This window comes from Leopardus geoffroyi, chromosome B4 (genome assembly GCF_018350155.1).
Source record: "Leopardus geoffroyi isolate Oge1 chromosome B4, O.geoffroyi_Oge1_pat1.0, whole genome shotgun sequence".
NCBI classification, from domain to species: Eukaryota; Metazoa; Chordata; class Mammalia; order Carnivora; family Felidae; genus Leopardus; species Leopardus geoffroyi.
In genome coordinates, this window is record NC_059341.1 from 119,969,245 (window position 1) to 119,981,734 (window position 12,490).

General features: G+C 40.0%; 1 protein-coding gene and 1 non-coding gene across 3 annotated transcripts; both read left to right on the forward strand.

Moving 5' to 3' along the window:
- Positions 1 to 213: 213 nt before the first annotated feature.
- Positions 214 to 7,288, forward strand: SLC25A3 (solute carrier family 25 member 3). 2 transcript variants are annotated; one of them, XM_045464922.1, is made up of 8 exons: positions 214 to 336; positions 568 to 728; positions 1,970 to 2,094; positions 4,455 to 4,634; positions 5,107 to 5,288; positions 5,918 to 6,090; positions 6,754 to 6,864; positions 6,948 to 7,288. In XM_045464922.1, the coding sequence occupies exons 2-8, from the start codon at positions 572 to 574 to the stop codon at positions 7,106 to 7,108; spliced, it is 1,089 nt and encodes a 362-aa protein (XP_045320878.1). In that variant the 5' UTR covers positions 214 to 336; positions 568 to 571; the 3' UTR covers positions 7,109 to 7,288. The 2 variants fall into 2 exon arrangements, with proteins under 2 accessions (XP_045320878.1, XP_045320879.1); XM_045464923.1 differs by lacking the exon at positions 1,970 to 2,094 and adding an exon at positions 2,264 to 2,385 and having other exon boundaries at positions 216 to 336.
- On the forward strand, positions 5,595 to 5,846 carry LOC123592333. Its single transcript, XR_006709721.1, has one exon. It is a non-coding gene; the product is annotated as a small nucleolar RNA SNORA53 (small nucleolar RNA).
- Positions 7,289 to 12,490: the final 5,202 nt, after the last annotated feature.

Here is a 12,490-nt window from a genome sequence, read left to right on the forward strand (position 1 = left end):
AAGGCAGACAAAAACAGGAGGTCACCGAGCACTACCGAACACCACTCAAAAACCCGGCCCCGGAATGTGCGCCTGCGCAGAACGAATCCTCCGGCGCAGAAGCCGGGCCGGAAGTGCCGGGGCAGGCGGGGGCGGGGATACGGTTGCTAGGTGAACGTGATGACGCCACGGCACCGGCGCTCTTCTCCGCCAATGGGTGTCCCAGCTGTAGTGACGCATAACGTGCGTCACGCTGACGACGCGCGAAGGGCACAGATCTAAGGGCCAGGAGGACGTTCGGCCTCTGTGAGCCGCAGCCTTTCCGAAGGAGCGGTTGTGTGTTCGCCATCTTAGGAAGTGAGTGTGCCGGGTTCCCTCCAGTGGGTGCGGGGAATGGAATCCCTGTGGGGAGCTGCTTAGACTGCAGGCCTGGTCGACCTCCTCCCTTGTGGAAGCCGCCATGACCTCCTCAAGGGCGCGGAGGCGGGCAGAAGGAAGGCCCGTGTCGGGGTCCTAGGGTGCCGGTGACTTTGGCGGTCTGACGGGTCTCTTTGCCTTTCTTCTGACCGCTGCTCCCTGTTCCCTTAGGAAGATGTTCTCGTCTGTGGCGCATCTGGCGCGGGCAAACCCCTTCAACGCGCCCCACCTGCAGCTGGTACACGATGGCCTCGCGGGCCCCCGCAGCAGCCCCGCGGGGCCTCCGGGTCCGCCCCGCCGCTCCCGCAATCTGGCAGCAGCCGCTGTGGAAGGTGAGTTTAGACCCTAGCCCGATTCGGTCGTTATGTTCCTCGTGGCTCATTCGGCTTTAGTGGCCTAGAGGACGGAGAAGGACACACTTGGTTTTCTGCACCACAGGACGGCGCCCAGTTGCTTGCCCTAGGATGTCAGCCCTTTCCGCCCTAGGCCGTGTGTCGGATCCTTGGCCCTCTCTCAAGGGCGTGGAACGGCCTAGGCACAGTTCCCTCTGTGACCTCCACGTCCTCGAGAAAGTAAAGCTATAGAGGCCGTCACTAGCGTCTTATCTTCTCAGTAACCTGCCTGGTCAGCGGGCTAAGTATTGGGTGAACTCTCCTTCGTAGCTGCAGGCCACCTGCAGTTCTTTCTAATTGTGTTGTCTGTTACTTGATTTGACTTTGGTTATTAAAAATACTCCTTCCTCTCATAAGTATTCCCAGAGTCTAATATTCCTTGACCCAAGGTGTAAGAGATAATTGGGTCTCTTGTTTTAATGTAATTGGTAGAGGAGGTGACAGCAGCCCCAGATAGGCTATTAAAAGGCCATAGTAGGGATCCCTTTAGTCTTCTCTCTCCGGATTCTTTTTGGTTAGACTCAACTTTAGCTTAATTGTGTGTTTTGAATCCCAGTGGAGTGTAATGTACAGAGGAATCCAAACACCAAATTATAGGAGTCCTGTAGATGTTATCTATATCATGTGCCTGTAAAATCTAAACTTTTTAAATCCTTTATGTGTTTCGTTATGTCTTCAGTGTGGATAAAAAAGTCCTTATACTGTTGCGTAGTAGTAAATGTATTTGACTGCAGGAATTTGTTTCGTTTTATACTTATATGAATCCATAGGTGGAGATAGTATTGGTTAGTGGCTGGGGTATACTTAGAAGTTTGCAAGCTTTTTACTTGTCCAGTGCTCTGAGTTTGTACTCTGAAATGTGTTTTTATTAGCACTTAATAACTTGAAGTTTAATTTTAATTGGAAGAGCTATTAATGTTGTAGGAAACATTTAGTATGGCAAAATAGGTAATAGGTAATGTCTCATAGTACCTTCATAATCTAAATGATTCTTTGATTTTGGTAGTAAATGTCTTGTTAAACTAGGTGGAAAATTATCTTTCAACTTAATTGTAAACAGTGGCCAAAGTTGTTCAGTTGTGATACCATTATCTCCCAGGGAATCTTAGTTCTCTTTCATTCCCATGGCCTTAGTCATCTCTGAAGAAATGTTTACCTGATTTTTTTTTTCAACCAAACAGAGCAGTATAGCTGTGACTATGGATCTGGCAGATTCTTTATCCTTTGTGGACTTGGAGGAATTATTAGCTGTGGCACAACACATACAGCATTGGTTCCTCTAGATCTGGTTAAATGCAGAATGCAGGTTTGTTTTGCATGCTGGACTAAAAGTGTATTTTTGAAGCATGGCTTTTAAGTTGTAAAACATAAGCATCTAACAAGCTGCGTGGAAACCTAACTGTCCAGGAGGTAAGTTGATAACCAGTAACATGAGATTTATATTGAAATGCATGGTGTGTCTTGTTTTACTACAGAGTACAGTTGCGAATATGGCTCCATGAAGTTTTATGCACTGTGTGGCTTTGGTGGGGTCTTAAGTTGTGGTCTGACACACACTGCTGTCGTTCCTCTGGATTTAGTGAAATGCCGTATGCAGGTTTGTATTGAGACGGCAACATTGAATGTATCTTCCGTGTGTGATTTAATTGCAAATACTTTTAAAGAGCTTCACAAATTTGAAGACATTACAACTGCTAGAAACTTCAGGAAACCAAACCCAAATTTTCTTAACTCGTGATCTTTATTTTAATTGGTTTTGTTTTTTTTTGTTTTGTTTATTTTTTGAGAGAGACAGAGACTGCTTGAGTCAGGGGGTGGGGGGCAGAGGAGGGAGAGAGAATCCCAAGCAGGCTCCACACTGCCAGCACAGAAACCGATGTGAGGCTTGAACCCGTGAAACTATGAGATCATGACCTGAGCCAAAACCAAGAGTCAGACACTTAACTGACTGAGCCACCCGGGTGTGCCTCAAGATTTTATTTTTAAGTAACCTCCAACATGAGGCTCAAACTTAACCCTGCAATGAAGAGTTAGTTGCATGCTCCATAGGCTAAGCCAGCCAGATGCCCTGGAATGCCTCTCTTTGAAAAATAAAATTGTAGGCAGATTTTTGGATCCCAAACCCTGGCTATAAATGTTGTTTTTTTTTTTTTTTTTTGCTGCTCTGGACTGTTTTGATTAGAGTTCCTCTTCAAGGCCTGCCGGTTCTTTATGCTCCCAAATTGTCATTTTATAAGCAGTTACATGACAGAGTGGGTAATCATTTGTGTATTTTTGAACTTCATGTCCCTGTTTACTGATAAGATCAGGGCAGAACATTATGTACATTAAAAAAATACTCATTATTTTAGTGTTAAAATTATGTAGGCATAGCTTCTTGTATATTTACATAAAAGTTTTTTGCAATTAGAATATTTTAAATTAGGATTATTGAAAAAAAATAATCAAACGTCAAAAATTTATTTGTCCCAAACAGGATTAGAAGTCCACTTACCTAAAAGAGAGAGGAAGGTGAAGTAAAGGAAAGTGAAATAATGTTAGCAGGCAGGAAGGTGATGTATACCAGCCATTTTAGTACTGGCAGATATAGTGAAATAAGATTTTTTTTTTCTTTTCTCATTAGTTAATAGAATGGATATGAAATATACCTTTGCTGAAACTTAACGCACGTCTCTTGAAGTGAATTTAATTTCTTAAGTCAAAAGATAAATTCTCATTATGTCCATGTACCTTCTCAGCTTGTATTTTTTTTTTTTTATTTTTTATTTTTTTAACGTTTATTTATTTTTGAGACAGAGAGAGACAGAGCATGAACAGGGGGAGGGGCAGAGAGAGAGGGAGACACAGAATCGGAAGCAGGCTCCAGGCTCTGAGCCATCAACCCAGAGCCCGACGCTGGGCTCGAACTCACGGACCGCGAGATCGTGACCTGAGCTGAAGTCGGATGCTTAACCCACTGAGCCACCCAGGCGCCCCTCAGCTTGTATTTTTTAAATTTGTCTTAACTTCATAAAACTTCGTAGTATAAACTGCTTAACAGGCTAACATACATTAGGGATATAGACTTAACTTATTACCTAGGCAGTAGCTTTAAAACTAAATTTTTTAAAGTGGTAGAGTTGGATGGTGAAAAATCTGAGTCAGTTTTATGTATTTTTCTAGGAATTTTACCATCTTTTTTTTTTTTTTTTTTTAATTTTTTTTTTTCAACGTTTATTTTTGGAACAGAGAGAGACAGAGCATGAACGGGGGAGGGGCAGAGAGAGGGAGGGAGACACAGAATCGGAAACAGGCTCCAGGCTCTGAGCCATCAGCCCAGAGCCCGACGCGGGGCTTGAACTCACGGACCGCGAGATCGTGACCTGGCTGAAGTCGGACGTTTAACCTACTGCGCCACCCAGGCGCCCCTAGGAATTTTACCATCTTAAGTAACCCTCCAAATTAATTCTGACTGAAAGACCTTAATGAATAAAGTTACATTTGCAAAGATAATTCTAGATATTCAGTTGATACCATGCAGTGAACTTGTATTTATCTATCTTTTGTGTAGTTACTGAAGTTTATTATAGAACCGAAAGGAAAGACTAATAATAGCAAAATTTAATATTTATGAGAAGTGATAGCTCTTTGGTTAAATTAATTTTTTTCTTCTTGTTTTAAATAAAGGTGGACCCCCAAAAGTACAAGGGCATATTTAATGGATTCTCAGTTACACTGAAAGAGGATGGTGTTCGTGGTTTGGCTAAAGGATGGGCTCCGACTTTCATTGGCTACTCTATGCAGGGGCTCTGCAAGTTTGGCTTTTATGAAGTTTTCAAAGTCTTGTATAGCAACATGCTTGGAGAGGTATGTAATTTAACTTTGAAATTGAAGTCCTAAGCTTTAACTTAAAGTTTAAGACCGAAAAGGATCTTTTTGTTTTTTGTTTTTTTTTTGTCTTGCTCACCTTATTTTAGAACTGAAGAAATGGTCTCAAAAAGGGTAAGCAACATGCTTTAAATCAGGAGAGACCGAATGAGAAAAAATACATTTTTTAAAATTTCAGTGCTGTTTTTATTCTACTGTGCTCATTCCCAAGTAAGTTGGATTTTGAGTTTTTTAAAGAGGTCTCGGATTCCTTGTGTAGTTCAAGGGCCAACTAGATGTTGGCACCTAGATGTTCAAAGAATAATTCACATTGTACTATGGTTGATAAGGTTATGAGAGATTATAAACTTTCAGTCTCATCCTGAAATGTAACTATTTCCTTGAATTGTCCCTTAATTGAAAACAGCCAATGCAGCAGCAGTACATGTTCCTTCTTACGCTTTTCAATTAGGAGAATGCCTATCTCTGGCGCACATCACTGTATTTGGCTGCCTCTGCCAGTGCTGAATTCTTTGCTGACATTGCCCTGGCTCCTATGGAAGCTGCTAAGGTTCGAATTCAAACCCAACCAGGTTATGCCAACACTTTGAGGGATGCAGCTCCCAAAATGTATAAAGAAGAAGGTTTAAAAGCGTAAGTAAACATTTGTCTAAAGTTATAGTATAAGAAGGGAAGTGCTTTTGTTAGCAGTAAACCTACCAAACTTTTTTTTTAAACTATTATGTTATTTAATGTTTGTTTCTTCCTTAAGTAGAACGTAACAGGGGCAAGGACAAGTTGATACATAGCATGAGCCCTGAATTACAGGTTTTTCTTAAGAAAGAACTGGTCAGTCTGCAGATAACTCGATATTTGACATTAACTGTTAACTTCTGGGAAGAGCTTGTTAGAATTGTCATCTGTGTTTACCAGCTAAGAATTGGCATATAGTCTGGCCACAACATGCTTCCTTAGATCCACCTTTGTGGATGCTAATCTTGAACTGAGTTCTACTTGTAAACTTTCTGTTTCTTGTAGTTCCAGTCAGAGAAACATCCAGCAACTTCTTCGGTTGTATAGTCAAAGGTGCTTGAGTCATTGGCATGTGAGATAAATATACCTGCATGTTAGTCCTAGGTTCTGATAGAAATGACATGCAATTGTGCTGCCATTTTTTTTTTGCTATCAGGACTTGACTGGCGTGCGGACACTTCTGTTAATAATGAAAATCTCTGCTAGGTGAATAAAGACAGCTGAGTAAAATAAGTCTCCTGATTTCCTAGATTCTACAAGGGAGTTGCTCCTCTCTGGATGAGACAGATACCATACACCATGATGAAATTTGCGTGCTTTGAACGTACTGTTGAAGCATTGTACAAGTTTGTGGTTCCCAAGCCCCGAAGTGAATGTTCAAAGCCAGAGCAACTGGTTGTAACATTTGTGGCAGGTTACATAGGTATGAATTATTTAGAGCATGTTTATGAAATTAAGAACAAATAATCATTTCCATTATTGGCCTCTTTTTGTGAGGAAAAAAGTATTCCAAAGAAGTCTTCCCATAGCATTTTATATGCCTTCTAGGATTCATAAATGCTTGTTAGCTTCTGAAAGAACTGTTTTCTCGTTTGCATGTCTTAAGTTTTGGCATGTATTGATTTCACTCCCTCATCATTTGGGTTTTTGGTCTGTTTTTCAAGAATACTTTTTTTTTTTTTTTTTGAGAGAGTGTGAGCGGGGGAGGGGCAGAGAGAGAGAGAGAGAGTCCGAATCCCAAGCAGGCTCCACACTGCTAATGCAGAGCCCTACGTGTGGCTTGATCTCAGGAACCACGAGATCATGACCTGAGCTGAAATCTAGAGTCAGACTTTCAACTGACTGAGCCATCCAGGTGCCCCTCAAGAATACATTTTTAACACAAAGAAAGTGTTGATTAAAATGTGAATATAAAGACTTTTGGAGGATTGTTTTGCATGGGGTAGACTGCCATATAACTTTTGTCAGTCTCACTCTAAATTTCATTTTTTTTTTAAATAACTAAAAATTAGGAAAAGGTTGTTGGTTGTCTTAATGAATTTTTTAAATTGATCCATGCTGGATTATTTATCTTGACTTTTTTCAGCTGGAGTCTTCTGTGCAATTGTTTCCCACCCTGCTGATTCTGTGGTATCTGTGTTGAATAAAGAGAAAGGTAGCAGTGCTTCTCAAGTCCTCCAGAGACTTGGATTTAAAGGTAGGATTCTTTTTTGCTCCTCTAAACCAAGAGTAACACTTAGGTATATTTCATTTCTCATTCATGTGTTATGTTTCAACCAGGTGTATGGAAGGGACTCTTTGCCCGTATCATCATGATTGGCACTCTGACTGCGCTACAGTGGTTCATCTATGACTCTGTGAAGGTCTACTTCAGGCTCCCTCGCCCTCCTCCACCTGAGATGCCAGAGTCTCTGAAGAAGAAGCTCGGGTTAACTCAGTAGATTGATCAAAGCAAATGTGGACTGGATCTGCTTGTTGATCAGTGTTGAGGAAAGTGCAAGAGAAACTTTTATATATTTGACAGTGTAGGAAATTGTCTATTCCTGATAGAATTACTGTAGTACTCTTGCCTAAGGCAAGAGTTTCAAACTTACTGTTGAAATAAACCCAGCTGTTCATGATTTGTTTGTGACTTGATGGTTATTTTGAAAACTAGTTTCTAAAGATTTAATGCTAAAATGGAAAGGATTAAGTGTTAAAACCTCAAGGAAAAAAATGCAAATTAACCACTGTTTGTTTAGTACTCTGATCCCTACTCATAAATTGTCATGTGTTTCAAGTTTTGTCAAACAAGAGAGTTCCTATATTTTTAAGAAACATACCTGAATTTTCAAAAAACTTGATTTAGTTGTAGTTAAATTGAAATATGGATAAATATTTGTGGTTATATTTTGAGAAGTAAATTTCAGCATATAATCAGATTTTTGCAACACGTACTATACTTTAAAAATTCCTAATGGGTTTGCTAATATCATTTGTTTTTATTTTATTATTTATTTATCTTATTTGGGAGAGAGAGTACAAGTGAGCAAGGAAAGGGAGAGGGAGAGAGAATTTTAAGCAGGCTCTAAGCTCAGCCCCTGAGTCTGTCACAGGGCTCAGTCTCATGACTGAGATCATGATCTGAGCCAAAATCAAGAGTTAGGAAGCTTAACTGTTGAGCCACCCAGGCACCCCAACTAATCCTCATTTGTAAATCTAGGGGCCCCTGGCGGGGAGTTGGAGGAGTGGTTGTGAGTTTGAGCCCTACATTGGGTGTAGAAAGTAATCTAAATTAGACTGATTGTTAGAATGATAGTTATTTTTTGTAATTTTATTTCAAGATTTTATTTTTTGGAAGTAGTCTCTAATCCCACACCCAGTGTGGGGCTCAAATTTACAACTGCAAGATCAAGAGTCACATGCTCTACTGACTGAGCCAGCCAGGCACCCCTAAAATGATAGTTTTTAAAAGGACCAAAGTACGTGAAAGCCAAAACTACTTGAGGTAACAATTCTCTTCATACAAACCTGACTTTCTAAATTACAAAATATGTAGCTGTAAAAGCACCTAGAAAGTAAGCCACTGTTCAGGTTCCGCTTATATTTGGTTAGGAAGGGTTAACAGCCCAATCTAACATTTTTCAAGTCTGATTATAATTTACCTTGGGGCTTCCAGTATCTGGATTGAGTTGACAACGCTTGTGTAAAGTATATAGATGGGGCCTAGGAAAAAACTTATAAGGAGTCTTGAGGGAGAGAGATGTTTTCACTACAAACCCATGTTGTAAGGTGAGTGAACTAAGTTAGGAACCAGATACATTGAGTTGTGTGTTAACTTCTCTATGTCATCACTTGTTTAAGATTATAGACTTACTCTACCAATGTTGCAGAGAGAAAGGGTTGTGGGTGCAGTGTGAGCCAGACTTAAAAGGTACAGGTGTAGTCTGAACCCACATAACTGGCCTCACCAGTGTGTGTTAGTATTGCTGTGTAACAAATCAGCTGAAATCTAATGGCTTCAGATTTAAAATCTCAGGTCAGGAATTCAGGAGCATCTCTGCTGGACTCTTTGCTTTGGGTCTTACAAAGTTAAATAGTCAGGTGGTAGCTCTGAGGTCCTTTTTAAAAGCTTTAACGCTGAACACCGGCTGGCTTGGTAGAGCATACAACTTTTTTTTTTTTTTTTTAATATGTTTTTAAAATTTACATCCAAATCAGCATATAGTGCAACAATGATTTCAGGAGTAGATTCCTTAATGCCCCAAACCCATTTAGCCCATCCACCCTCCCCACAATCCCTCCAGTTCACCTGTTCTCCATATTTAAGAGTCTCTTATGTTTTTTCCCCCTCCCTGTTTTTATATTATTTTTGCTTCCCTTCCCTTATGTTTATCTTTTGTATCTTAAGTCCTCATATGAGCAAAGTCATATTTGTCTTTGACTAATTTCCCTTAGCATAATACCCTCTAGTTCCATCCATGTAGTTGCAAATGGTGTAGAGCATACAACTCGTGATCCCAGGGTTGTGAGTTAAAGCCCCACATTGGATGTAGAGCTTTAAAAAATTTTTTTCCTTTTTAATTTTTTTAATCTTTATTTTTGAGAGACAGAGTGTGAACAGGGGAGGAGCAGAGAGCTTCCATCTGAAGAAGGCTCCAGGCCCCGAGCTGTCAGCACAGAGCCCGACGCAGAGCTTGAACCGTGAGATCATGACCTGAGTCGAAGTTGGATGCTCAACTGACTGAGCCACCTAGGTGCCCCCCCCCCCCCCAAAAAATTTTTTTTTAACTTATCTGGGCTATAGAGCTATTCTAAGCATCATCTCTCTCTTATTGGCTCAGTGTTTCCTTAAGATCTACAGCATGGTGGCTCCAGGGCATTTGGACATAATTTCAGGGCTTTGAGGTGGAGCCGGGCAGAACCTGGATCTTCTTTAGTACTTAGCACTGTGGAAGTCATAGCATCACTTCACTATACTCTGTCATGACATCAGAAGTCTCAGAAGACTAAATCCCAGCTTCAGGGGAAAGGAACTTCTCCTGTTGGGAGGAGTGTCAATCATGTAAGAAGAACCTGTAGGGATGGAAATACACATATTTTAAGCCAATCCAAAGATAGACTGGACTTGAAAACAGGATATGCAGTTCAGCCAGCTCTCCCTGTAAGAGTTTTATTTTTATTTACTAAAAATACATTTTTTTCAATGTTTGATTATTTTGAGAGAGCATGAGCAGGGCAGGGGCAGAGAGGGAGACACAGAATCTGAAGCAGGCTCCAGGCTCTGAGCTGCACAGAGCCCAACGCGGGACTTGAACCTACGAACTGTGAGACCATGACCTGAGCCAAAGACAGACACTTACTGACTGAGCCACGCAGGCGCCCCTTATTTATTATTTTATTATTATTTTTTTAATGTTTATTTTTGAGAGGGAGAGAGCGTGAGCAGGAGAGGAGCAGAGAGAGAGGGAGATAGGATCCAAAGTGAGAACCACGATGACAGCCGGATGTGGGGCTCAAACTCATGAACTGAGATCATGACCTGAACCAAAGTCGGACGCTTCACCGACAGCCACCCAGGCACCACAAGAGTTTTATTTTCAAGAAAGACATTTTATTTGAGGGTATTTACAAGTGTACTGTGTTCAACTTGTCAAGAGTCACTTGTTATCTGTATAGAGATATATTTCAAAGCTATTTCTGAGAGAAAGCCATTTCAGCCTAGAAATTCAAGAAAAATGCCCACTTAAAGTTTTGTGATTCTCATTTTACATTTTAAAATTTATTATACTGAAGTAATATGACATTTTAAGAGCATTGTTTTTCACATTTGGTTTAAGAAAATGTCCACTCCATAAAGCAGAACTCAGTGGAATGAGTATATGTGATTAGTTTAATAGAATTATGTTGTAATGCTAGGACAAGATAGAATTGCCTAGTAGTTCCCAGGAGGGTCAGATATGTTTCAAATTGTCTTTAAAAGCAATTAAAACTGAGAAAACTTGATTTTTGCTAAATTATGAATACCTTATGACACAACAAAATTGAACAGAAGAAGTAACAGCTGAATCAAGTCATCTTTATTGTGTGAAAGCTTGAAACGTTTCACCATGTTTTAAAACAAGTTTACTAGTCCCTACCAAAATAACACCAGCATTTTTCACAGAGCTAGAACAAAGAATTCTAAAATTTGTATGGAACCAGAAAAGACCCCAAATGCCAAAGTAATGTTAGAAAAGAAAGCCAAAGTTGGAGACATCACAATTCTGGTCTTCAAGCTGTATTACAAAGCTGTAATCATCAAGATAGTATGGTACTGGCACAAAACGACACATAGATCAATGGAACAATAGAGAACCCAGAAATGGACGCACAAATGTATAGCCAACTAATCTTTTACAAAGCAAGGAAGAGCATGCAATGGAATAAAGTCTCTTTAACAAATGGTGTTGGGAAAACTGGACCACTTTCTTATGCCATACGCAAAAATAAACTCAACATGGATGAAAGACCTAAATGTAAGACAGGAAACCACCAAAATCCTAGAGGAGAAAACAGGCAACCACCTCTTTAACCTTGGCCACAGCAACTTCTTAGTAGACCTGTCTCTGGAGGCAAGGGAAATAAAAGCAAAAATGAACTATTGGGTCCTCATCAAGGTAAAAAGCTTCTGCACAGTGAAGGAAACAACAAAACTAAAATGCAACTGACAGAATAGGAGAAGATATTTGCAAATGACTTTGCGAATGACATCTGATAAAAGGTTATCCAAAATTTATGAAGAACTTATCAAAGTAAACACCCAAAAAACAATCCAGTGAAAAAATGGGCAAAAGACATGGACACTTTTCCAAAGAAGACATCCAGGTGACTAAGAGACACACACAAAGATGCTCAACATCATTTATCATCAGGGAAATACAAATCAAAACTACAATAAGATACCACCTCACAGCTGTCAGAATTGCTAAAATTAACAACACAAGAAACAACAGGTGTTGGCGAGGATGCAGAGAAAGGGAAACGCTCTTGCACTGTTGGTGGGAATGCAAACTGGTGCAGCCACTCTGGAAAACAGTATGGAGGTTCTTCAAAAAATTAAAAATAGGAATACCCTATGACCCAGCAATTGTACTGCCAGCTATTTATCCAAAAAATACAAAAATGCTGATTCGAAGGGGCACATGCACCCTGACGTGTATAGCAGCACTATCAACAATAGACAAATTATGGAAAGAGCCAAAATGTCTATCGACTGACGACAAATGGATAAAGAAGATGTGGCATATATACACAATGGAATATTACTCGGACATTGAAAAGAAATCTTGCCATTGCAACAACGTGGATGGAACTAGAGTGTATTATGCTAAGTGAAATAAGTCAGAGAAAGATACATGTATGATTTCACTCATGTGGAATTTAAGAAAAAAATGAACATAGGGAAAGGGAAGGAAAAATAAGATAAAAAGAGGCAAACCAGAGACTCGTAAATACAGAGAAAAAAGGTTGCTGGAGGGATGTGGGTAGGGGGACGGGCTAAATAGGTGATGGGCATTAAGGAGAGCACTTGTTGGGATGAGCACTGGGTGTTATATGTAAATGATGAATCACTAAATTCTCCTGAAATCACTATTACACTGTGTTAATCCACTTGGATTTAAACAAAAATTTAAAATTAAAAAAAAAAAAAGAAACTTAGAAAAATGAGTTTAACATTTCTGGGATACCATTTTTGGGATGGAAAAAATGTCCAAAATGTTCATGGTGCATAGCAGTCTTGCTGCTAAATTAGGAATTGCATACTGTTTCTTTAGCATAAGAAATTATATACAGTTGACCAT

Excerpts from the sequence above, each read along its gene's own strand:
- SLC25A3 (XM_045464922.1), top strand. The coding sequence starts at position 572 with ATGTTCTCGTCTGTGGCGCATCTGGCGCGGGCAAACCCCTTCAACGCG. Across the intron at positions 4,635-5,106 it reads ATAGCAACATGCTTGGAGAG|GAGAATGCCTATCTCTGGCG; the intron begins GTATGTAATTTA and ends CTTTTCAATTAG. Across the intron at positions 6,091-6,753 it reads ATTTGTGGCAGGTTACATAG|CTGGAGTCTTCTGTGCAATT; the intron begins GTATGAATTATT and ends GACTTTTTTCAG.